General features: G+C 43.0%; 1 protein-coding gene across 1 annotated transcript in view; it reads left to right on the forward strand.

Annotated features, from left to right (window-relative positions):
* The first annotated feature begins 2,202 nt into the window (after positions 1-2,202).
* The window catches only part of LOC136373246 (moesin), a 53,464-nt gene continuing 33,029 nt past the window's right edge, over positions 2,203-22,637 (forward strand). Inside the window, exon 1 of the mRNA XM_066338162.1 lies at positions 2,203-2,307. Coding sequence (XP_066194259.1) covers positions 2,296-2,307 — 12 coding nt within the window. The 5' untranslated portion in view covers positions 2,203-2,295. The remainder of the gene's footprint in view (positions 2,308-22,637) is intronic.

Below are 22,637 nucleotides of genomic sequence, written 5' to 3' on the forward strand. Positions count from 1 at the left end.
GCCTTTCAGACTGTTTGGGACTGTTTGACACAGGGTTTATGACTTTCTGTGGACATGGTCAATGCCTGGCATACTGTAAGTGGGAATACAGTTCTTTGGATCTGATTGTTTCACTGGCATGGGGATTCATTTGCCTCATTAGCACTCCTGTCATTAGCACTATGAAGAAAATCTTAGGTCCCTGGATGTTAAACTATGGCCCCTTAAATTTGGCAAGGAAATAGCTAGACTTTCATCATCTAAAGTTTTATTGCCATTGCAAAAAAGATTAATGGAATTCTCCAAACAATTCCCTAGTTATATGGAGGAATGTTGGTATAGAAGTTTGAATAGAAGTAGAATTGGTCTCTCCCCATCATATATGTTGCTAGCATAAAACAAGTCTCCACAGTCTCTTGAATTTAGAGAGAATGTTCACACCTAACATTTCTAATCCAAATCTGGCCAAAAAAAAAAAAATCACAAGCAAGTGACTTTATTATTCTGTATGTCTTTTGTCAGTATCTATTTCTGTAGGAAGTAAGTGTAACTCTCATGGACCAGTCTTGTTTGACCTATTCTAAGAAAGTCTCAATGTAAAAAGGAGACAGAAAAGGAAGAAAACTTTGTAAAACAGCCTCTTAGGCATGTTGTGACTTTCTGTGCAGAAAAGTTACACCAGTTAACGCCAATCCAATTATACTCATGTTTTTTCCTATGTTGGCACAGTACAAAGATTCTAGTTTAAGTGAAACCTGCATATTCAGCTGAAGCAAACAAAGCACCTGGACCCTGTTTCCATCTCCTGCCAGACAAAAATGTTTAACAGATTTGACAAGAAGACACAAAGTCAAGGAAAAAAAATTGTATGTTCCTATTTTCTTTAAAAATAAGACATTACATTTATTTAATTTTCTTTTTCTGGACACTGTTAACTTTAAAAAGAATGACTTCTAATTTCCTGGGAGAAAATAGGACTTAGTTTGCTGTATGAAAGTTATGTTTTAAGTCCCAGATGAGATGAGATGGCTTCTTTAAATCCCCATGAAAATGCTGAACCTTGATTCCCTCCATCAGTGGTTGCAAAACAGAGATGGCAGGAGAAGCTTTGGTGGATGGCCTGCCACTGGTCCTCCACTATTTTCATTCTTGAATTTGATTGCTCATTTATATTTTGTGATTATGGGTGTGGCCTTGGAGAAGCCTTGAAGAGCAGATGCGACTTACCAAGCTTCAGGGAGTTACAGTCCCTTGGGCTTTTGAAGCACCTGGAACTTGAGAGGGAAGATGTGTGCTAATGTCTTTACAAACAATTCGATGGGTAAAGTTATGGGTGTTAAAGTCTTTGAAATGGGTCTTAATGTCTCTACTAACTTGGTGCAGTAGGTTTGTTGTAGATCCCAGAGAGCTTGATTCCTGAAACAGTCAAGTGAGTCTGCACAAGCCTGAGTTTCTGAACTTTGGGGTAAAATATCAGGTTCAAGGGGGGAATACATGGTAGGCGGTTCGGGAAGGCTGTACCTTCTTAGTACCTCAGCCAATGGGGAAAAGAAGAGGGAAACATGCGGCCGGGAGTTTAGTTAAAAGGAGGCTGTGCCCTCCGAAACCTCGAGAGAAAAGATCCTGGGGATGTGTGTGTGGGTGCTCCAGTGGGCTCTCTCTTTATTCGAATAAAGTTACAGGACTCCTCTGCCTCTTTTGTGGACACTGGCTTTTCTTAGCGTGATTTTCTGTACAAGCTAGAAGTGTGCTTCTTAGTCAAACAGATGGCTATGAAAGCCTTGTACAGAACAGCACACTGACCGGCCACACCATGGGCCGAGGAGCCTGGGTTGCGCTGCACCTGTGTGCACACGGCTCTGGGTGCACGAGGGACAGGACTGGTCACAGGTCAGTGCTGCGGTCTTACTTTGAACAGTGCAATCGCCGACAAAATAGCATAATTTTCTTAAATAATGCTTTTATCAAGGACCAGAAGTTCCAATGACACTGATCCGCGCATAAACTTCTGTGACCGGGGCTGTCAAGGCACTAGTTTATGGGCGCTGGAAGCCCTCGGCTCTTGCACCAGTGGGAGTGTGCTGCAGCCCCCGCAGCTCCCGAGGCCGCGCCCCTCCCGGGCGGCTCCGCGGGGACCGCCCGGCTCGGCCTTCCTGGGGCGGGGGCGCCGCGGCTCCAGTCCCGCACGGAGGCGGCCGGGCGGGGCCTGGCCGGGCAGAGAGGCGCGGCGCGGAGTCCCGTTACAAGCAGCGCGGAGCCCGTGCGGATCCGCACCGGCGCAGGAGGAGCGACGGCCGTGCCCAGCCCGCCGGGAAGATGCCGAAAACGGTGGGTGCCGCCGGCGCGGGGTAGAACGGAGGCCCCGCCGCGGGGTCCGGCCGGGTGCTGCCTGTGGGCTCCTCCCGCCTGGGCTCGGCTGTGCCCCGGCCGGCGGCGGCCGCCCCAGGGGGACCGGCGAGCGGCACGAAGGAGTCTCGAGGAGCGGAGCCTCCTGCCCGACCCTCCATCTTGTGCTTCCCCTGCCCGGCCGCCGCGGCTCCCCCGCCCGAGGGGCCGCGCCCGGACCGCGGGGTTTCGGCGCGGCGGGGCCGCCTCTCCACCCTAACATATCCGGCGAAGCGCGGCGGCGGCGCCGCCCGCCCGCGGGTGAGCCCGGACCGGGGGGGCGGCGGGGCGAGGCTCCCCACAGCCTGGTGGGAGCGGGTGGCTGCTATGGCCGCCTGGTGCTCTCCCCGAAGGGGAGAAGTTGAGGTTTTCACAACTTGCAGTTAGTCAGTTTGGGGTGCCAGGGAACCTTGTCCCAACTTGTCTATAGGTATTTCTTGGCTAAAGAGGTTTTAGTACTTTAGAAAATCTAGTCAAGTCTGTACTTGACTCTCCTCGCAGCAGGAGTTTGGTGACTAATGAGGAGCATGGGGTTTTTCCATTTAATTTCTCCTGGTTAGAGTAAAAGAATTGATCTCAGCCCTTCGTTCATAAAACAGGAAGGAGCAGGCTGGAAGTCTACTGGAGTGATCTGAAATGGCCTAAGAAAATCTCATGTTTAAGCTAAGAGTCTGTGGCTTACATAAAGGAGAGAAAAAAAAATTCCAAACAAAAACTCATCCCTATACAAGTAGAAGTTGAAATGAAATCCACCGTGATTTTCTTTTCTTTTAATAGTTTAATTTTTTTTACTTTAGATAATGAATGCCTATTCGATTGACAGCTACTTTTCCTGATGTCTTAAATGCCATCTCTGATAGCATGGATAGCTAGATGATGGGTATTTTTATTTAAGCATCAACATCTTAAAGGATGTTAAACTTCAAGGTTAAGACAGTATTTTCTTAATCTTTAGAAAGGCCTTCCATCAAATATTAGTGATGATTAGTGAAGATTTACCTACTAAAAAAGCTAAAATACAGGCAACAAGTTCAGTAAGATTAACAGAAATAGCACAAGTTAGGGGACTTCTGTGTAAAATGCAATTGAGACCTTTTAGCCAGAGAATTTACAGTCATGATTAGTGACTTTTATTGTGGATCGGCCAAGAAATCCTGAACAAGAGAGGCTTGCAGAGTGGGGTTCCCAGCACCAGGCTGAATTTGTATGCTGACTTCGAGGTGCTCATTGCAGCCTCCGCTGACACACCCTAGGCTGGATTTACCTTCTCAGTCTTGCTTTCTGGTTTTGACAGAGCAGTTCTGCTTTCAGAGCTTTTAAAAACTGGAGCAGATAGAGAAATGCAAGTGTTTTGGTGTAATGCTTTGTACTGCATGCTAAAGATTCTACAGAAAGTGGTTCCAGTTGTCTGTGCCTGTTGCAGTAGAGAGCTGCAGGCTTGCTGCTGTATCAGCCTTTGGTTTCCTGCCCCATCTGCTCTAGTTACAAACCCAACTGAAATAATATTTGAAACATTATTTCTTGATCTTTGGTTTGCAGGAACAGGATATGTTGGCATATGTAGCAATATATCTGTATAACAGACTATTTTGATGCACTAACCAAACTGTTTGTGAGTAATCTTATCAAACTACCTGCAGTTTTGTTGTTGGGGCTCTCAGGAATTCATCCAGGTTACTGAGAAAACAACAGGATCATAAATAAGAACAGAGAGCCTGAGAAACTGTCTGCAAAAAATGTAAACCCTAGATAGGGGAAGCACAAACAACGAGATGATGGACGCTTTACCAATTGGATATCCTGAAGGATGTACCTGCCTCGTGAACAAGCAGCTTAGCCAACCCCAGAGATGCATGCCCACATGGACAGTAGACAGAAAATCTATATCTAGCATGTAACATAAACAATAAATCAGCTTCTGTTGAAAATCATATTGATTCTGTTATTCAGTTGCCCACTTTCCCCCCTGCAGGCATAACTGTGTAATCAGTTATTCATGTGAAATCAACATGACTACTAGTATGCTAGCTTAAGATTTGTTAATAGCTGTTTAATTAACAAAGCAATAAAATGCAAGAGACTTTCATCAATCAAGGAAAAAAAATCAAGGTCAAGTGTGGGTGAAACCTGGGAAGTTAGATGTAGGTTTATGTGGGCTTCATCACAAAAATAAATACATTGTAAAGAAGACAGATGGAGGAAATGTTCTAGGGAACAGTTCTGTCTGGGCAGGAAAAGCATTTGTGTCAAAACTACTTGGTTGGTAGTTTTTATTCATCTCACCAGGCTTACAGAAAAATGCTGCTGCATGGCTTAAGCAGCAAAACCTGTAGAGTTCTGGGTCTCTACACCTCCTCAAGCTAGGCTAAGTGTTAGCCCATGTAGCTGGAGGTTTCCATTTTGTTATGTGAGGTTTGCTATGAGTGATGCTAGGCTGTGTAGCACTATTAATAAGAATCCAAGATTAACTCTGGTAACCTTTGAACTAGTGAATGTGATTTGCTGTTGTGACGTGTAATGGAGGGGTTTGGTTGCTGGAGGCTTTGTAGGCTGTGTAGAAAGTCCATCATGCATCAGCCTGCTGATCCTGCCATATTCTCAACAGGAAACCTTCACTGTTTTATCTAGTGATACAACTCTGGTTTAAATATTTTGTGTTCTGGAAAGTTTGTGAAGTGTGAACAGTTAAAGCATACACCAAAAAGGGCATATAAGTCCTCCCATGCTTTGTATTGCAGTGGGTGAAAGTAGTTGAGTGGTAAAAATGAGCTGTTGTCAAGCTCTGAAAAGTCTCTCCTCCAGTTGTCAGCAGTCTGTTTATTTGCTATGAGTAGGCTTTGATCTCTCCCTGACTGATGGGTGAAAGGCTTCTGTATCAGGATTCATTGACTATTTTGCCTATGCATGTGCTTACTCTGTGGCTTTGTGGATGGATAGGCCACTGAACGTGAAACATGAGCATTCATCATGTGAGGTGTGCACTCAACAGTCCTGTCACTAGGACTTGGGCAGTTCTGTTTTAGGTAACATAGTCTTCACTCATTGTAGAGAAAGGGTTTTTAATCAAATCTAGTCTTGTGAATACAGAAAGTTTTAGGAAATAATAAAGGAAAAGGTACCAGTCCAAACTTTATTATACCTTAGTTTGAAGCTAAGTGTAGCAATAGTTATTAGGATCCTTAGGGACCCTGTCTGTAGTTTGAATTGATGGTCCTAATTCCCAGCAGGACTCAAAAGCTTTTTTCCCTTTGTTCTTTGGAACTTGAAGGTTCTGGTTAGAAGAAAAGTAACTGAGAGATTGAGGTGTCTATCAGGAGAACTCTGGTTAATTAGTTTCTTGTGTGTAGCTACTTGCTACCAAATGCTGCAACAAGATGGCAACTGTGAGCAGAATGCTACACTTGTTTGCATGAGAGTTTTTTTTCTTTTTTCTTTTTTTTCCTCTTGTGGAATTTGCTTGATGTCTTGAAGGGGGAAGGGATAGTCATGAAAACTGTGACTTTAATAGATGGACACTTCTCTCTTGATCCTATTGTGCTATGAAGGAACTCTAGAAGCATTCTAGATGCTTTCTGTCTTATTTCATGACTGACCCATTGATGCTAACTCTTCCTTTCCTCACTCAGTACAACTTGGGAAGCTTGGTGACACTGATCCAAGTTTGACATGTGTGCTAACTTGTTAGGAAAACTCAATCCATTATATGTTTCTTCTAATGCCATCAGATATATGACTTGCTGTAAATAGGTGTGTTTGAATGCTCCCAAAGACCTTTCTTTATACAGAAGTGTTTCCCCTGTTGGTGATTTTCAGATGACTTTGTACTTCAGAAGCAACAATAGCTAAAACATACTGTGTTTACAGTGGAACCAGGTAAACTACTGAAGCTGGTAAGCAGTGAATTATCTGTACCTTTAAACCTACCATGGGATTTTGCAAAACAGGGAAGGCCTTTACACCCTAGCTTGTATTGTATTCAACAGCTTGGTTCCTAAGTTCTGCAAGAATAGCAAGGTTTTACTTCATGTCAAATGAAGCAATTAAGCCTGACAGTGAGCAAAAGCTTCTGTTTGGTACTTTTAGGCCTTCTATATTAAAGTTAAACAGAGATTTTAAAGTACACCATTGATGATAAACAAGCATTCACTTTGTTTTTACATACTGGTGAAATCTTCCTTTCTCTTCTTATGGCAAGCCCTGAGCTTGACTGGGCAAAACCCATCAGTTATATTGGTTGTGAGCTGTACACTGTTGTGAGCAAGAGCTGTTCCAAGTGCCTGATCTGAATTGGTAGTCATGATCCAGTTTACAGAAACTTCAAGGTGACAGTATTACGTCTAAGAGTGCTTATCATACAAGAGGTTTTAGAAGATTAAATATCTTAGTTGAGTCCTTTATTTAATTTTTGCCTTCTTGATCTGTTGCCCGAGGCAGCTGAGCAAGAAGCAGGTTGGTGAGGTGCACCCAATAAAAGGGGCCCAAGGAGAGCTTTGGGTCTGCTGCTTCTGCTGTAATACAGGGGTACCTCCTATCAGGAGTTCATCACCACTCGCTTCTTGCAAAGATCCTGTCACCATAACGTTTACAAGCAGCATCTTTTTTAAACCTTCAGGGCATTACAGCCCTTTCCTTGGGGTGATTCTACCTTGTCTGATTAGTCACCCCTGAAGTTTAATTACAATTCTTGCTTTTCTCATGAGGATGGTTCATAAGATGTCTTAATATGGACTCCTTTATTCTGAAAGGAAATGGCATCTCTGCCTCTAGAGGAAACTTGTTTCAGTTGTTTTATGTATGTCTAGTCTGAAGCGAAATTCTCCTCAAAAAGCTCACTAAGTCCCTAGTAGCTGCTTGGAAGACAGCTGATGAACTGAAACTGAAGTATTCAAATACCTTCTGCTTGTGACACTGGGCGTGCCAGGGGACAGCACCCTCCTGGGGCTGCTGGCCTGGCCATGTCCCTGCTGATCAGTGGCTACTCCACAGAGGTGGCTCTGGCTCTGCTCCAGGGTATGAAGGAAACTGACTAAAAGCTTCCTCTGGCTACGTCATCTCCTGGATTCTTTCCTGGCTCCGTGCAGCTCAAGCAACCTTATTTGACTGACTTAATTTTTTTTTCTCCCCTTCTGTGCAGCAAGAGGGCCTCCCTGAATTTGAACAATAAAGCTGTTATCTGTGCTTAATCACTGTTCTGAGAACTACAATGGGGTTTGTTTGAAAAGAGCTCCAATCCAAGATTTCAACTCTTTGGATCTCTATCATTTCTGTCCTTTTCCCCTTTGTCTATTTGCTAAGTGATTCTATCAGAAACCAACTCCAGCTGAGGAGTCTCTGCTGCTGTAGTCACACTGTGGGAAATTCAGGCACACTATTGGAAAAGAGGAAATTTCTCTCTACCCAGGAATAATCCAGGGCAATTAACTGATGTAAATTAAGAACAATAATAAGCAGCTTGCTTTTTCCTAGGGATATTTGGGAACAGCAGGTATTTGCATAGTGCAGCCAATAATACTGAATTAAGAGTTGGTTTTTATCCCATCTGAAACTTCCAAACTCAACTGAAGTCTCTAGGTTGATGGAAGGCTACTCTTTCAAGCACATCTCTTTGTAATATTCCTGTGGCTGTTTCTAGGTGGAGCATTCGAGTGTTTTGGAAGTTGTGGGCATAAAACCCACCCTTCTGAGTCCAGTAGCTAATGCTGACTCTTAAGGTAATGTTTAAAGCAAACACTTGGTGAGGAGGTAAGAAGAGACAGTCACTGGCAGGCTTGTTGGTTATAAGACCACAGGATCATCTACAACAGTTCGGGGGTTTAGAACCTGAAATTGCAGGGGTTTGGGCCTTATATTGACAAGAGACAATTATGGCTGCAGCAACAGTGGCTATCAATAGGTAGGTGATCTAGTGCTGCTTCCTTCCTGTGCAGCTGTGAAAGGATATATTCACTTCTATCGATGTGTGATCTTCTAGTGCAGTAGTGGGGCAGTCAGAAACTCCTCACCTTTGTATAGCAGCTTGTTGAACTTAAATGGGGAAAAAACACCCTTTGAAGATATTTTAAAGGCATGATTCCTGCATAATGTTTTTTTTAGTTGCTCTAACATCTCTGAGGCTGCAGTAGTTGTTCTGAGGAACCTATTGAAAAATACAAGCTGTGGATGAAAGAACGTTGACCAGTTCTCATCCTATTGCCAGGCTGAGGAATAGGAGTACTTGACCATGCTAGGCCTCTTTCCCTTTGGCTGTTGCTGGTTGATGAATAGCTATGGACAAGGGCACAGGAGTGCCCCTAAAGGAGGAATGAATGAAAAAGCTCTGAATCTGATCAGCTCTGTAGAGAAACATGTAATTAGGCAAGAATGAGTTGATGGACTAGAAGGGGGAAGAGACACTCCTTTCTCTGCCAGCTGAGATTCTGTGTAGAGTAAAATGAAATCTCAGAAGAGTTCAGAAAGAATACCTGAAACAGTGAATCAAGTGCTGTGGTATTCGTGGTCCAGACTGAGCTGTATTCTTGCAAATTTCTAGTTCTCTTTGCCAGCTTGTTTGTTTCCTAGAGGAAGGCTTCTCAGGAGACAAAATTTTACTGTCCTGGAGTGTGAATACTGTAAAAACTTGCTTGTATTTTTCGTTGTCTTTTTTTTTTTTTTTGGTGGGGGCAGTAGGGTTGTTAAGTTGATATTGGAGAATTTTGCATGCAACATATTAGAGAACAGTTATTCTGCCATTGTATGTCTTCCTATGTTCTTGAGGTGGAATCATAGAATCAGTTTGATTGAAAAAGACCTTTAAGTTTGAGTCCAGCTGTAAACTGATGACTTTCTACAGCCATGAACCATTCTTGTCTGTATGTATATCACTGATTTATACTATTTTTCTTTGTAGGCCCTTATCAGAGCATTTTTCCTCTCTTGATTGGGAATCTAGTTCTGGTGGTAAAGTGACTTAGTACAGGAAAAACCTGCCATTGCAATCTGATCAATCACAGTCACAACACTTAAATGTATTTGGTTTTATATAACAAAGGCTAATAAAGCATAGAATTCCAGGCTAACTAATGGAATTCTGGGCTAAATTTTTCCTTGCCATAGCTTTTCAACTGCACTGTACAGTTGAAAAGCTACGGCAAGGAAAAATTTAGCCCAGAATTCCATTGTACTTAGTTACAGTGCAAAAATTGAGCTGCCAGAGAAATTACTAGGATGAAGTGTCAAGATGCTTGATATCTTACATCCCCCAAAGGTGTGGCTTTTCATTCATAATGTCTCTAAGAATATGTCTCTAAGAATATAAATATGGCATAGATTTAATTTTTTTAATTCACTTTTCCAGAACAGTATACTCAGAGAGGAAAAAAAAAAAAAAAAAAAAAAAAAGTTCATCAATATGCTAAATGTCTTTTCAGGCAGTTTTCTGGATGGAAAAGAGGGTTTTGGTTGTGTATCATTTTTTTTCTCTGTTAAAATCCAGAACTTGATATCTTCCTGACAGTTGTAGTCTACAGGACTTGCAGAATGTCAGCAAATGGTTCTGAAGGCACACTGTAAGAAATAAGGCAGTTCCACTGCTGACAAATTAGCAATATCAGGTTGCCCAGTAAAAAAGTGGTAATGCAAAACCCACACGATACTTGGTGGTCCAATACATCATCTTATATGGAAAGAATCCTACTAGTCCTATTTGTTAGAAATGATAGAGAAGGAGGGATTTGTACATACAAATTAAAAGTAATGATTTGCTTACAGATCATTAAGTAGATGCTTTAATGAAGATGACCTCTTTGGACTGGCTGTGTTTGATGCTCCCCAGGGTGTGTTTTGCCTTCTTGTCTACAAGGGCACAGTGCTGGCTCCTCTTGGGTCTGCTGCTGACCAGTACTCTCAGATCCCTTTCTGCAGGGCTGCTCTCCTGCCACTCCTCTCCCAGTTTGGACTTGTGCCTGGTATTACTCTGCTCCATGTGCAGAATCTGGCATTTGTTCTTTTAAAATTTTATGCCACTGATCAATCATGCTCTTATTTATCTAGATGCCTTTGAAAGACCTTGTGTCCCTTGAGTGAGTCAGCAGCATACCCAGTGCTGATATTGTCAGTTCCTTTGCTAATGGTGCATTCAGCTCCTGCAATCCAAATAATTGATAAAAATACTGAGCTGCACTGGCCCTATGATGGAGACCTGGTGAACATCACTGGTGACTGGTTGCCAGCCAGACACAGCCCCATTCCCTGCAGCCCTCTGAGCCCTGCTGCCACTCATTCTTCATCCAGCACACTTCTTTGAACTTCCTTATCTTGCCACTGAACAACTTGTCCAGAAGGATTCTGTGAGAGAGTATCAAAAGCTTTACTAAAATACTGCAAAACTACATCCACGACCTTTGCTTCATCCATCGAGTGGGTGACCTTATTGTAGAAGGATGCCAAATTAGTTATGGCTTTCCCTTCATGTTGGCTGTGCCTGATGATTGCATTGTCTTTTAAATACTTTACTGTCCTTTAAATGCCTTTCAATAGCACCCAGTAACTTGGTTAATCTAATTACTCCCTGACTGCTAAAACAGACCTTCAAGAAAGGAAAATTGCCTGGAAAGCTGGAAGGATTGAAAGAAACTTGCTTATATTGTAGCTTATAGCGCAGCTGACAAAATAGAATACTTGGTGTCTAAGCAATAAAACATGCAATATTGTGACATGTTTGGTTTGACGTATGGTTTGTGTGTGTTTTGTTTTTAAAATCAACAAAGTTATCCTTTAGGATGTCACTAGATTATATTACTCATTGTATTCATATGTTCCTCTAAGTTTTTACAGCAGTCATTAATGGAGACACTGCACAGCAGGCATAAGAAGGATGTTGCTTCTTTAGTGTGTTGTTTGTTACTACTGTACGTTGCATCCAAATGTTAAGAAATGTCTGTGGTCTGTGAGATGAGATTGAAAGCTTAAGCACCAATAACTGTTTTGCCAACATCTTGTTTATTTCATTTGTTCCTACATGTATCTCAATATTAAGGAATCATAAAACCACTTTTGAAAAAGTGACTGATTAACTTCTTTTGGTTTTTGGATAGACAATGAACATTTCAGCCAAGATGTATTGAATCTGGGGTCTGTCCATGTTCTATGGCTACAGTTCTCCTCCTACAGTGAAAAATCAGGATCTGAGCTTGCCTAAAGTTGAGAAACCTGGTTTCTTCTGTTACTGAAAATTTGCTGTTTGAGCAACTGGATTTTTGTTGCAGTATCTGTAATTTTCACTAAGGCACACTCAACATGTGAATTTGTTTGCATTGATGAAATACTGGAAGCAGAGAGCAGTAAAATGATTATGTTCTATCACTTCACTATTCACAATCCCCTAGACAACCAGAAGCTGCTCTATGAACTGTTAGACATGACTGCTCATTTTGTGAGCTGCCTCAAAAACCCTAAGGTTACTGGCAATTTGAAAAATGGGGTCAGAAAAGACTAGTATTACTAAAAATGTCAGGAAGCTCCAACTCCATGGTTGGGACTGTGGAAGGCTTGAAGAGTGTTATAATTCAACATCATGAAATGCTTTATCGCTAAGCCAAGAAAACATTTTGATAAGTGATGTCAGTCCTCCAGCCTGCAGCTCCATTGTGCTGATTTTGTTACAGAAGCCGGACTGTAACTTATTTGTTGCTATAATACTGAGGTGACATACTTTCTTTGTTGCTGTGCTAGTCCTTCACTTCAAAAACTATCGAGGAACCCCTCTTACCTGAAGTTGGTATTGAAAAAACCTAAGTATTGACTTAATACTTTTTAGTTTGCTTGAAACACTGTCCTGAGTTGTAGTTTAGGATGTATTCTATCACCATCTTCAGTTAATGGCCCATCAATGCCTTTTGCATGACTCATAGATCACTCCCTCTGGGAGTTATCTCTCTCTTAAATGGGCCATCAAGGCCCTCTTCCATGACTCATCATCCCATTGTGAGATGCTCCGCCCATGGGGAAGAGCCAAGAATTCTCACCTGGATATAAGCTAGGATTTGGGACAGTAGAAGCAGCCCTCACCCACTGGATTCCCAAAGGACCGGAGCTACCAGACCTTTCTACAAGATTTCTGTTTCAAGAAAACCACCTCGTCTGGACTGTTTCCATCACCCTGATCAGGTTGTATTCTGACTCTGTCAGTGGTTTTTCTTTTTGTATTTATTTTATTTTATTCTATTTTATTTTCCTTTTCTTCTCATTAAATTTTATTTCTGACTTAGAGCCTCTCACTTGGTTTGTTTTCAAAACCACAACAAACACTAAACTGCACCTGAAATTGATAGCGTTCTGACCCAGCCATGGCAAACTAGGAAGCAGCAAGTTCCTGAAAATTAATTTTCTTACTCTGCTTGTAATGGCTTGCTGCTGCATGTGTCTTGGGCTTTGTAAAATCTATAGACACCAATGTCTTCTGCACTGTATACCTGGGGTTCTGTGTTGACAGCCATACATGCAGAAGTGCAAATCTCAAAAAACCCCAACTTAGGTTTAGTTTTTTTTTCCTTTATCTTGCTCTGTGATTTGTTACTAACATCTCAAATTGAAGGGTGATTGCAAGAGGCAATACAATGGATTATGCTCAGTTTGAATACCCTTTTGCACATCCAGCCATTTAGGGTAGAGATCTTTTTTTGAAAGAAGGTCCATGTCAGCATTTTCAACTGTAAGAATATATCAGTATAGTAGTGTTGTCTTGAATCTACCAAAAGACAGAGCAAATAGAACTAAGTAACTTCCAAATCACTAAAAGATCAGACCAATCTGAACAGTTCTTGCTTCAGCATCATGCACAGGAAATACAATGCTATCTTAGTGTTTGTTCTGACAAATGCTAAATAATCAAGTAAAAATTTGACAGAAGACTGTCCTGCTCCTTTGCTGCTTCAAGCTCTGACAGATTTAATACATAGACTTTGTTGCTTGCTCTGTACTTGATTCACCTCTGTGCAAAGTCTCTTCTTCCCCTAAGCACCAAATGTATTTTAGTCAGAGGTGACCAGCCACTTCTCCCATGGCTAAGTTTTGAATGTCTTTAATATTGCAAAATAATGCTTGGTGAGTGTCTCTTTTTTTTCCTCTATAGAACATCTTGGACCATGTGCTGCATTGCTCTGTCCTTTCAAGTTTTTCCTTGTCTTTTTACAAATAGCTTTGTGCAAATGCTCTGGACTCAGAAAAGTTTGGCATAGAGGACTTTCCCATTAAATGCTTTTACCGTATTCTAATGATAGCTTTGATTTGGCAGTGTTTGGAAGGATTTGAAATTAATTGTGATCTGAGAGGATTCAGACAGTCTTATAAACCAAGTGATTTTGCTGGTCTGCCATTCCCTTAGAGAAAGATGGGTGCTTAGATGCATTAATGTGGATCTATCCATTTCCACAACAAGCCTGAGCAGGAGTAGTTAGCTGCTCTTAACTGCTCCCAGTGTTCTGGAGAAGTGCAGTTAGGGATAAGATATCTGCATGCAGGAACACTGAAGGAGCCCCTGACTTTGATCAAAGTTGAATTCATGTCTGCCAAGCCTATGCTGCTGTACCTTAGCATATGGAAAAACCTCAAAACATAAAGCAACCTTACACAGCAGGTCTGGGTAAGAGCTAAACTCTCAAGTTGACTTCTGAATGTTCTTTGCAGAAGGCTGGTTTTCAGGCTCCCTGCCTTTCCTTAGTCCAGTGAGTTTTACTGTTTGCTTTTTTAGGTTATATCTGCATGTATGTTGACCTATTCAGGAGATGTACTCAGCATCTGGCTATTTCTCTTCCTACTACTCAGTTGAGTTTCTTGGTTTTGACCTGCAGCTTTAGGAAGACCACTAACAGTTTGGCTTATCTGCATGTTTGGCTGCATAAAGATGGTCCATAACATCTCTGTAGAGGAGAATCAAGGATGTATATATTGAAACTGCAATTCATGTAAGGAAATTACTCTTGCCCACTTGATACAAGAAGTCTGTTTATGTTATTAACTCTTACTTGACCACTGACATTCCTGGGCATTCAACAATGTTTTCATCAATGCATCTAGGTCTCAGGTGTTTAGCTAAAGTTTATCAGGCTTGCTTTCTAAAATAGCCCCATTTCAAACAGTGTATTTCAAGAAGTGTGTGAATGTGAACCCAAGAGTGTGGATTTAATTGCAGCCTTGAATAAACTAAATCAACTTGGTTGCTTGCTTGCTTGAGAGCTTTGATGGTTTGCTGCCACTGTAAAGTTTTGCATCAATTTTGTTCTGAAGTTCAACAGAAAATGGGGTTAATAGCATGTATATATGTGGCTTGATGGTAAATCTCACCAAGGGGTTGTGTATCAGAGCTGCTGCAAAGGATAAAACAGATATTGTTATAAACGGGCCAAGAGACCTGCTCCTTTGAAAAGCCTTTATTAGTCAGCTCTTTTAAGGGGGAATGCGAGGGGTCGCCTGCGCCGTCGCTGCTGTCGCCGTTCTTGCTTCTGTCGCCACTGAGGATCAGGTGTCAGGTGAATCTGCTGCTCTCACTGCAGCAGAGTCGGGAGTTCTGGCCTCGCGGGAATCCCCAGGAACTCAACTGGGCTCGTGTGGTCTAGGGGCGTCACTTCTTCCCAGTCTCTTTGTGGTTATGGCGAGGCGGCAGAAGCAGAATTCGGTCTCTAGGTAGCTGAGGGTCTTCTCGGTGTTGTAGTGTTTCTCTTTTATCTGGATTTTGTGCTGGGTCGCGGCTTTTGGGTCCATTTGCCGGCAACTGCACTTCGGTTTGGAGCGGTGCACCATGGAAGTCCTTGGATTTTCCTATTAGGCGGGGCTGGCAGTTCGAGGAGCCGTCGGGGAATGGTGACAGTCTAGCCCGACGGAAGGGGAAGGGAACCCGGGGTTTTAGAGGGGGTATACAACTTGGAATAAGGTTTTGAGGGTACAAATTTTGGTACAAACAGCATAACTTTCTTAACAGACAGGTTACAACTGGCATAACATTTTAAACAGCATAACTTTCTTAACAAATGACAAACTGTGTCAAAAAAGGGAATTTCTTACATTTCATTCATTTCAGTCCCCCCTCTATTTCTTTGATCGGGCCTTTGCCCGCATCAATTGGCAGTTTTTGATTCATGGGAATATCTTTTATTTAGTTTTTCAGTTTGAGGTTCTAATTAAAGTAAAACTATTCTCTTATAGGGCACTTTCCAGTTAGGCGCTGCTTAAATGTTGCAGCATTTTATGCAATCTAATACTGCTTTATATCAAAACACGTGGGATTTACATGAGTGTAAACTCTTATAAGGGACTGCAGGTTCTCCCCGTCATAGATGGGATGGTGTGTAGTTCTCCCAAGAGTCCAGTATGAACCATTGTCTCGATCTCACCTCGTCTTGCCTCTTGGGTTGGGGAAGGTATTTAGCTGGCCTTATGGAGTTCCTTTCAGTGTATTCCCACTTCTTTCTCAGTTTTTGATTAGCCCTTCTGTGGTGTGCCCTATGAGAGATCTGTAATGATATTATCACAACTTTTTAAAACAGCTTAACACTTCATGATAACTTAGAACAACTTACAGAGAACATTTTTAAATGACAGCTTTTGATAACAACTTGGAAACATTTTGAACAACGGGGTTTTTTTGTTGGTTTTTTTTTAGTTTCTAATTGGGCTTTGGTTGTCTTTTGAAGGTTATTTTAAGTGTGTCTGGGTCTCTAATGGTGGTCTATTTGGAGGGAGTCTTTGCTGGGGTATCAGAGACACTGGGAAGTGGCAATGGTCTTTTTATTCGGGATAGTTGTGTATGGTGAAGCCCCTATGTCTGACCTTGGTCGAACTCAGATTCTCAAGAGTGCTAGGGGCAGGCATTTTAGCCAATTCATTCCAGTTTTTGTTATTAATTTAGTTAATACATTTTTGAAGGCTTTATTTATTCTCTCAATTCTTCTTGAGCTTTGAGGATGCCAGGGTGTATGTAACTGCCATTTCATTTCTAAGGCTTTAACAATATCATGCAGGACTTGTGCTACAAAGTGGGGGCCTCTGTCTGAAACAATGTTATTTACCAGTCTATACCGGGGGATGATGTGTTCTAGTAGTATCTTTATTACTACTTGTGCTGTTTCCCTTTTTGTAGGGAAGGCTTCCACCCAATGCGTTAAGTGACCAACTATAACCAAAAGATGCTTATGTCCTTGTACTGGAGGCATTTCTGTGAAGTCTGTTTGTATATTTTGAAAGGGTCTTAATGCTATTTGTCTTCCCCCTGGTGTGGGCTTTCTCATTACTTTTTGATTTACTTTTTGACAAATTAGGCATCCTTCAGTAACTGCTCTAGCCAGGTTATAGATTCTAACACACAGGTGTTCTCTTAGAGAATCATCACACAACCCTTGGGTGCCCCAGTGAGTTAAGTTGTGTATTTCTGCCAGCATTTTTCGAGCTATTGCCTTATTTAGGAGATTCTTTCCATCTGGGGTCAGCCATTCCCCTTGCTTCCTTTGGTGTAAACTTAACTTTTTATTTTTTTGTAATTCATTTTTATCATACATTGGTTTATTAATTTTGTCAGCTGGTATACTATTCAAGGTAAGAATTTTTATTGGTTTTCCCAGCTTTTGAGCTGCTAGTTTGGCTGCTTGATCAGCTACTTGGTTGCCTCTTCTTTCAAATGTGTCTCCTTTTTCATATCCCTTGACATGTACAATTGCTATTTCTTGGGGCTTCATAAGAGATTTTAATACTAATTTAATTAATTCTTTATGTATCAGATCTTTTCCTTTTGAATTTAGGTAGCTTCTTTCTTCCCAGATCTTTCCAAATGTGTGTACTATTTTAAATACATATTGCGAGTTTGTGTAGATTGCACCTCGGTCTTGTTTTAATAAATCTAATCTCCTTTTGAGAGCATAGACTTCACAACACTGGGCAGACCAGTTTGGGGGTAGTTTTTTTTTTTTTCTGTAACTTTTAAATTGTCTCTTTTTCTACCTTCAACTATTGCATAGCCTGATATCTTTTTTCTTTCAGTCAGCCTAGATGATCTATCAATAAATAGCACCCTCCCATATGGTAGAGGTATATCTTCAAGATCCTCTCTTGCTTTTGTTTGTAAATCTATGATTTCTATGCAATTGTGCTCTACGTTTGGTGTGGGTTCCCCTGAGAGGGACTGGGCAGGATTTAGACTTTTTGATGTAGTTAGCTCTAAATCACTGGTGCCAGTTAAAATCACTTCATATTTTAAAATTCTAGAGTCAGTCAGCCATTGTTGAGCTTTTTGGCTCAACACTGTCCTCAGATCATGGGGTGTGTGTGCAATGATTTCTCCTTGCAGTGTTAGCTTTTGTGCTTCCTCTACAAGAACAGCTGTGGCTGCTACAGCTTGGAGGCAAGCCGGCCACCCTCTTGCAACTGGATCCAGAAGTTTGGAAAGATATGCGACAAGCTTTTTGTGTCCTCTCCATTCTTGGGTTAATACTCCATAAGCTATTCCCCCTCTGGAGTTAATGAATAGGTTAAACTTTTTCTTAAGGTCTGGGAGACTCAGGACAGGGGCTGAAGACAATTTTGTCTTTAGGTCTTTTAACTGTTCTTCATCTCTATCTGTCCATTTCACAGGTTCAGGTTGGACTAATTTTTCATATAGAAATTTAACACTTTGGGAATATTTTTTTTTCCACAGCTTGCAATAGCCAAATAGTCTTAATAATTTTTTTGTATCTTTCTTTGTGGTTGGAGCTGGGACTGAGAGCATACCTGAGATTCTCTCAGGGCTTAATTTCTTACACCCTTCCCCAATGAGGTGTCCGAAGCAGGTGACCCACGATTCTACAAACTGCAGTCTGTTCTTTGACACTTTGAGGCCTTTTTCCCCTAGAAAATTCTGGAGATTAATACTGGTTTCCTTCACTTCATCCCGCTCTTTTTCTGACATTAGGAGGTCATCTACATACTGCAGGATTTGCACACTGTTTTTAGGGATAAACTGTCTCAGTAACTCTTCTAGGGCTTGCCCGAAGAGGTTTGGGCTTTCAGTGGACCCCTGAGGAAGACGAGTCCATCTCAGTTGCTGCCCTCTCTTACTTTCAGGGCACTCCCACTCAAAAGCAAACCAATCTCGGCCCCCCTCTGCCAAAGGACAGGTCCAAAAAGCATCTTTTAGATCTACTACAGTAAACCAGGACTGCTCTCCAGGAATCCTGCTCAGGAGCGGGTAGGGGTTTTGTACCACCGGGTGCTTGGTAATTGTCTTTTTGTTCACTTCTCTTAGGTTTTGCACTACTTTAAACTTATTTTCTGCCTTTTTTACAGCCAGAATAGGAGTGTTGTGGGGTGACATACAAGGTTCTAATATTCCTTCTGTGAGTAGATGGGTTATAATTTGGGTTAGTCCTTTTTTCCTTTCTAGAGAAATGGGATATTGCCTGACCCTTATAGGAGGTGTCTTTTCTTGCATTTTGATTTCTATAGGTGGGATATCTAAATATCCATATTTTCCCTCCTCAGCCCAGGCCTCTGGCCTGACTTCCCCCAAGTCTCTAACAGTCAGCCTCATGATTTGTACCACCATTCTTCCTTCTCTAGGAAGAATCCTTACTCCTAACTGAACTTGCAGGTCCCTTCCCAGCAGGTTACTGTCTACTTTGGGTAGATATATTGAATTAGTGACACATCTTTTGGAATTTCCTTTAATTTCTACATTTTCTATAACTGAAGCCCTGAAAGGCTCCCCTTCTGCTCTTAGGACTTCACATGTCTTTCTTCTAATCGCAATTCCAACTGGAAGTTGGTTGATACATGATTTATCTGCACCAGTATCCACTAAAAACTCAAACTCTTCATGTTGGGGACCTACTTGAAAATTTATTATGGGCCCTTCTTGATGTTTCATGGGGTCCCCTAACGCATAGAGCCCATGACACCCCCAATCCTCCTTGACCTCCTCTCTCAATAATTTTTTTAATGCCTCCTGCTCCCTCATGACAGTCTCATCAAATGACATTTTTTTGCAATGTTTCTTAAAGTGTCCTATTCCTCCACAATAATAACAGGCTCGGGTCTCTCCTGGTCTCTGAAGAGTACCCCAAGGTGGTGGGTTCCTTCCTCTTCCCTTTCCTGGTAAAGATTTTGTGTTTCCTTCACTCTTAGTATTCTTTCTGAGATCCTTTACACTTTCCCTGGCCACGGCTACCATAATCCTGGTTTTTGCCTTTGTTTTTTCTTCTTCTCTCCTAAGGTATACTCTTAGGGCTTCCCTTAATAATTCATTTATTTCTTGATCTTGCCAGTCCTCCATCTTTTCAAGTTTTCTTCTGATATCTGGCCAGGATTTTGTGACAAACTGTAATTTTAATAATATCTGTCCCTCTGGGCTATCTGGATCCAAATTAGAATATTGCTGGAAATTCCGTCTGAGCCTTCTCAGCCAGGCTGCTGGGGTTTCATCTTTCTCTTGGGCCCTGTCAAAAGCTAATTTGGTGTTGCTACTCCGAGGAACTGATTCTTTAATACCTCTTATCATTAGGTTTCTATAATCTTCCATATTTCTCCTCCCTTCTCCTCTGTTTGGGTCCCACCTTGGGTCAGCTATTGGCAACTTCTGGTCACCGGGAGGGCCCATTCGGTTTTCTCTTTCCCAGATGCGCATCCCTGCTGCCCTAACCAGCCGAACCTCGTCTGGATTGAAGAGCATATTTAAGATGGAGTTTAGTTCTCTCCATGTATAAATATTTGGGCCCAAAAACTGGTCAATCTGGTTGGCAATTCTCACTGGGTTTTCAACTAGATTCCCCAGCTCTTTCTTAAAACTTCTGACTTCTGACGCTGTTAAAGGTGCATTGACAAACCCTATTCCTCCAACTGCCCCACCCATTGGGGCCTCCCTTAGGGGAAAGAGTTTGGTTTTTGACCTGGTGTTACTGTAAGGTCTTTCTGGGTTTTTTATTGCCTGACAGGATGCATTGTTAGGTGCCAGACCTAGCTCCCAGCTGTGAGGGGGTGCAGGGATTGTGGATGGTGAAGGAGAGGAGGCTAGACCAGTGTTAGGGAATGGCAGAGGGTAAGAGGGGTTATAAATTGGAGGGGGGCAAGCTGGGGAAGGAACAGGGATTACAGTTTGGGAAGGTATGATTTTTAGGTGAGGTTGGAGGATTACTTCGGGATAAACTGTAGGAGGAGGCAAGTGTTCTAAGGGGTCCCAATTATGGCTAGCTTCTTTTTGGTTCTTCTGCTTTTCATTCCTTTGTTTCCCTTGCTGTAACTTACATATTTTTGCTGTTTCATTTTTGACTACTTGTTTTTGCCAACAGCTAGCATAGAGTATCTGTTCAATACTTGAATCTCCTCGAGATTTCAAGTATTGAGTTAATTGTGAACACATCCAGGGGTCTCTAGTTCCACACCATGGCCATTTTGCAGGTAAATTTAGGTTAGGCCAAGCTTCTATACAATAATGGATCATTTTGATTCTGTCTAAGCTTTTAGTGGCCTCAACCTCCCATAGTTCTAACATTTGTCCTAGTGGAGTGTCTGGTGGAATATTTCTTATCTTTTTCTCTCTTTTCTCCTCAACTGGCTCCACTCTACTTATGTACACCCCCATTTTCACTGGGTCTCAAATAAAAACTACGGTGCTCTTACCCCGACAGAAACTTTACTTCAGGGCAACACAAAGCAAAATTATCTGACCTTGTTTTAACTAAACTTCTTTAAGGTGCCCCTACACACACACAAGTTTAAAGGCGGGCAACCCAAATTTTAACTCTCACTCACTCTTTGAACACTTGTAAGTAGCCCCAGGGACCCTCTCTTAGGGTTTGGGCACTACCCCCGCCAGTGCTCGGAATGCATCACAGGTAGCCTGGTGACCCGCCTTTAGGGCCTCAGCAACTACCCCTTAGCCAGCACTCCTTTTCTCTCCTGTACGTCAGGCAAATCCCTGTAAGTGGCCGGTCAAGCAGGGCCCAGGGTTCCAGTCACCACCTACTGCCAGGATTTGGACATACAGCGTGCAATGTACTCACTCACCCTACCTAAAAGTCCCTCGCACTCTGGGACTCCCCTAACTCTTACTCCTCTGCACCCGGACAGCATACCTCTTCCCTGAGTACCCCCGACCAATGCAGACTCTTTTATCCCAGCACCCCGACAGCTACCCCAGTCAGTCTCCAAAGCACCCCGAAAGCAGCCTGGGCAACCCGCCCTTAGGGTTCCAGCCGCTACCCCAGCCAGCGCTAGTCTCCTGTGACACTCCGGGCTATAACCTCAGCCAGTGTGGTGCGTGCCTCACACTGCTCGAGCCCTTTCGCACGCTTGAAATTGGCCCAAGCCTTTTCTGCCACCCACTTCTTTGACGTGCCACTCACTCTCTCCTCCGCACGTCCGGAGGGGGCCCTATGCCCCTGGAGACGCCTCAGTCTCTCTCAGTTCACTCGCTTCCTGCTTTTCCCGGCCGGCCCCCTTGCGGGGGTGTGGAAACACAGTACTCAGCAGTCCAAAATCGCTTGGGGGGTCTGAGCTGCCGGCCCCCCTCTCATTCACTTCACACTCGCCACTCCCGCCACCGATTGTTCTTACCGATGCTCCTCAGTGGCGTCCCACGAGGCTGGCAAGCGTCCTCTGGTCTGGGATGTCCAGCTGTCCAGGAGGTCCGAGGTCGGGCTGCGCCTTCCCGTCCAGGTCCTCTTCTGGGCGTGGCTTAGATCCCAGATGAGCTCCCAAATTGTTATAAATGGGCCAGGAGACCTGCTCCTTTGAAAAGCCTTTATTAGTCAGCTCTTTCAAGGGGGAACGCGAGGGGTCGCCTGCGCCGTCGCTGCTCCTGTCGCCGCCCTCGCTTCTGTCGCCGCTGAGGATCAGGTGTCAGACGAACCTGCTGCTCTCGCCGCAGAGTCGGGAGTTCTGGCCTCGCGGGAATCCCCAGGAACTCAATTGGGCTCGGGTGGTCTAGGGGCGTCACTTCTTCCCAGTCTCTTTTTGGTTATGGCGAGGCGGCAGAAGCACAATTCGGTCTCTAGGTAGCTGAGGGTCTTCTCGGTGTTGTAGTGTTTCCCTTTTATCTGGATTTTGTGCTGGGTCCCGGCTTTTGGGTCCGTTTGCCGGCAACTGCACTTTGGTTTTGGAGCGGTGCACCATGGAAGTCCTTGGATTTTCCTATTAGGCGGGGCTGGCAGTTCGAGGAGCCGTCGGGGAACGGTGACAGTCTAGCCCGACGGAAGGGGAAGGGAACCTGAGGTTTTAGAGGGGGTATACAACTTGGAATAAGGTTTTGAGGGTACAAATTTTGGTACAAACAGCAT

Source organism: Sylvia atricapilla, chromosome W, assembly GCF_009819655.1.
Source record: "Sylvia atricapilla isolate bSylAtr1 chromosome W, bSylAtr1.pri, whole genome shotgun sequence".
Classification (NCBI taxonomy): Eukaryota; Metazoa; Chordata; class Aves; order Passeriformes; family Sylviidae; genus Sylvia; species Sylvia atricapilla.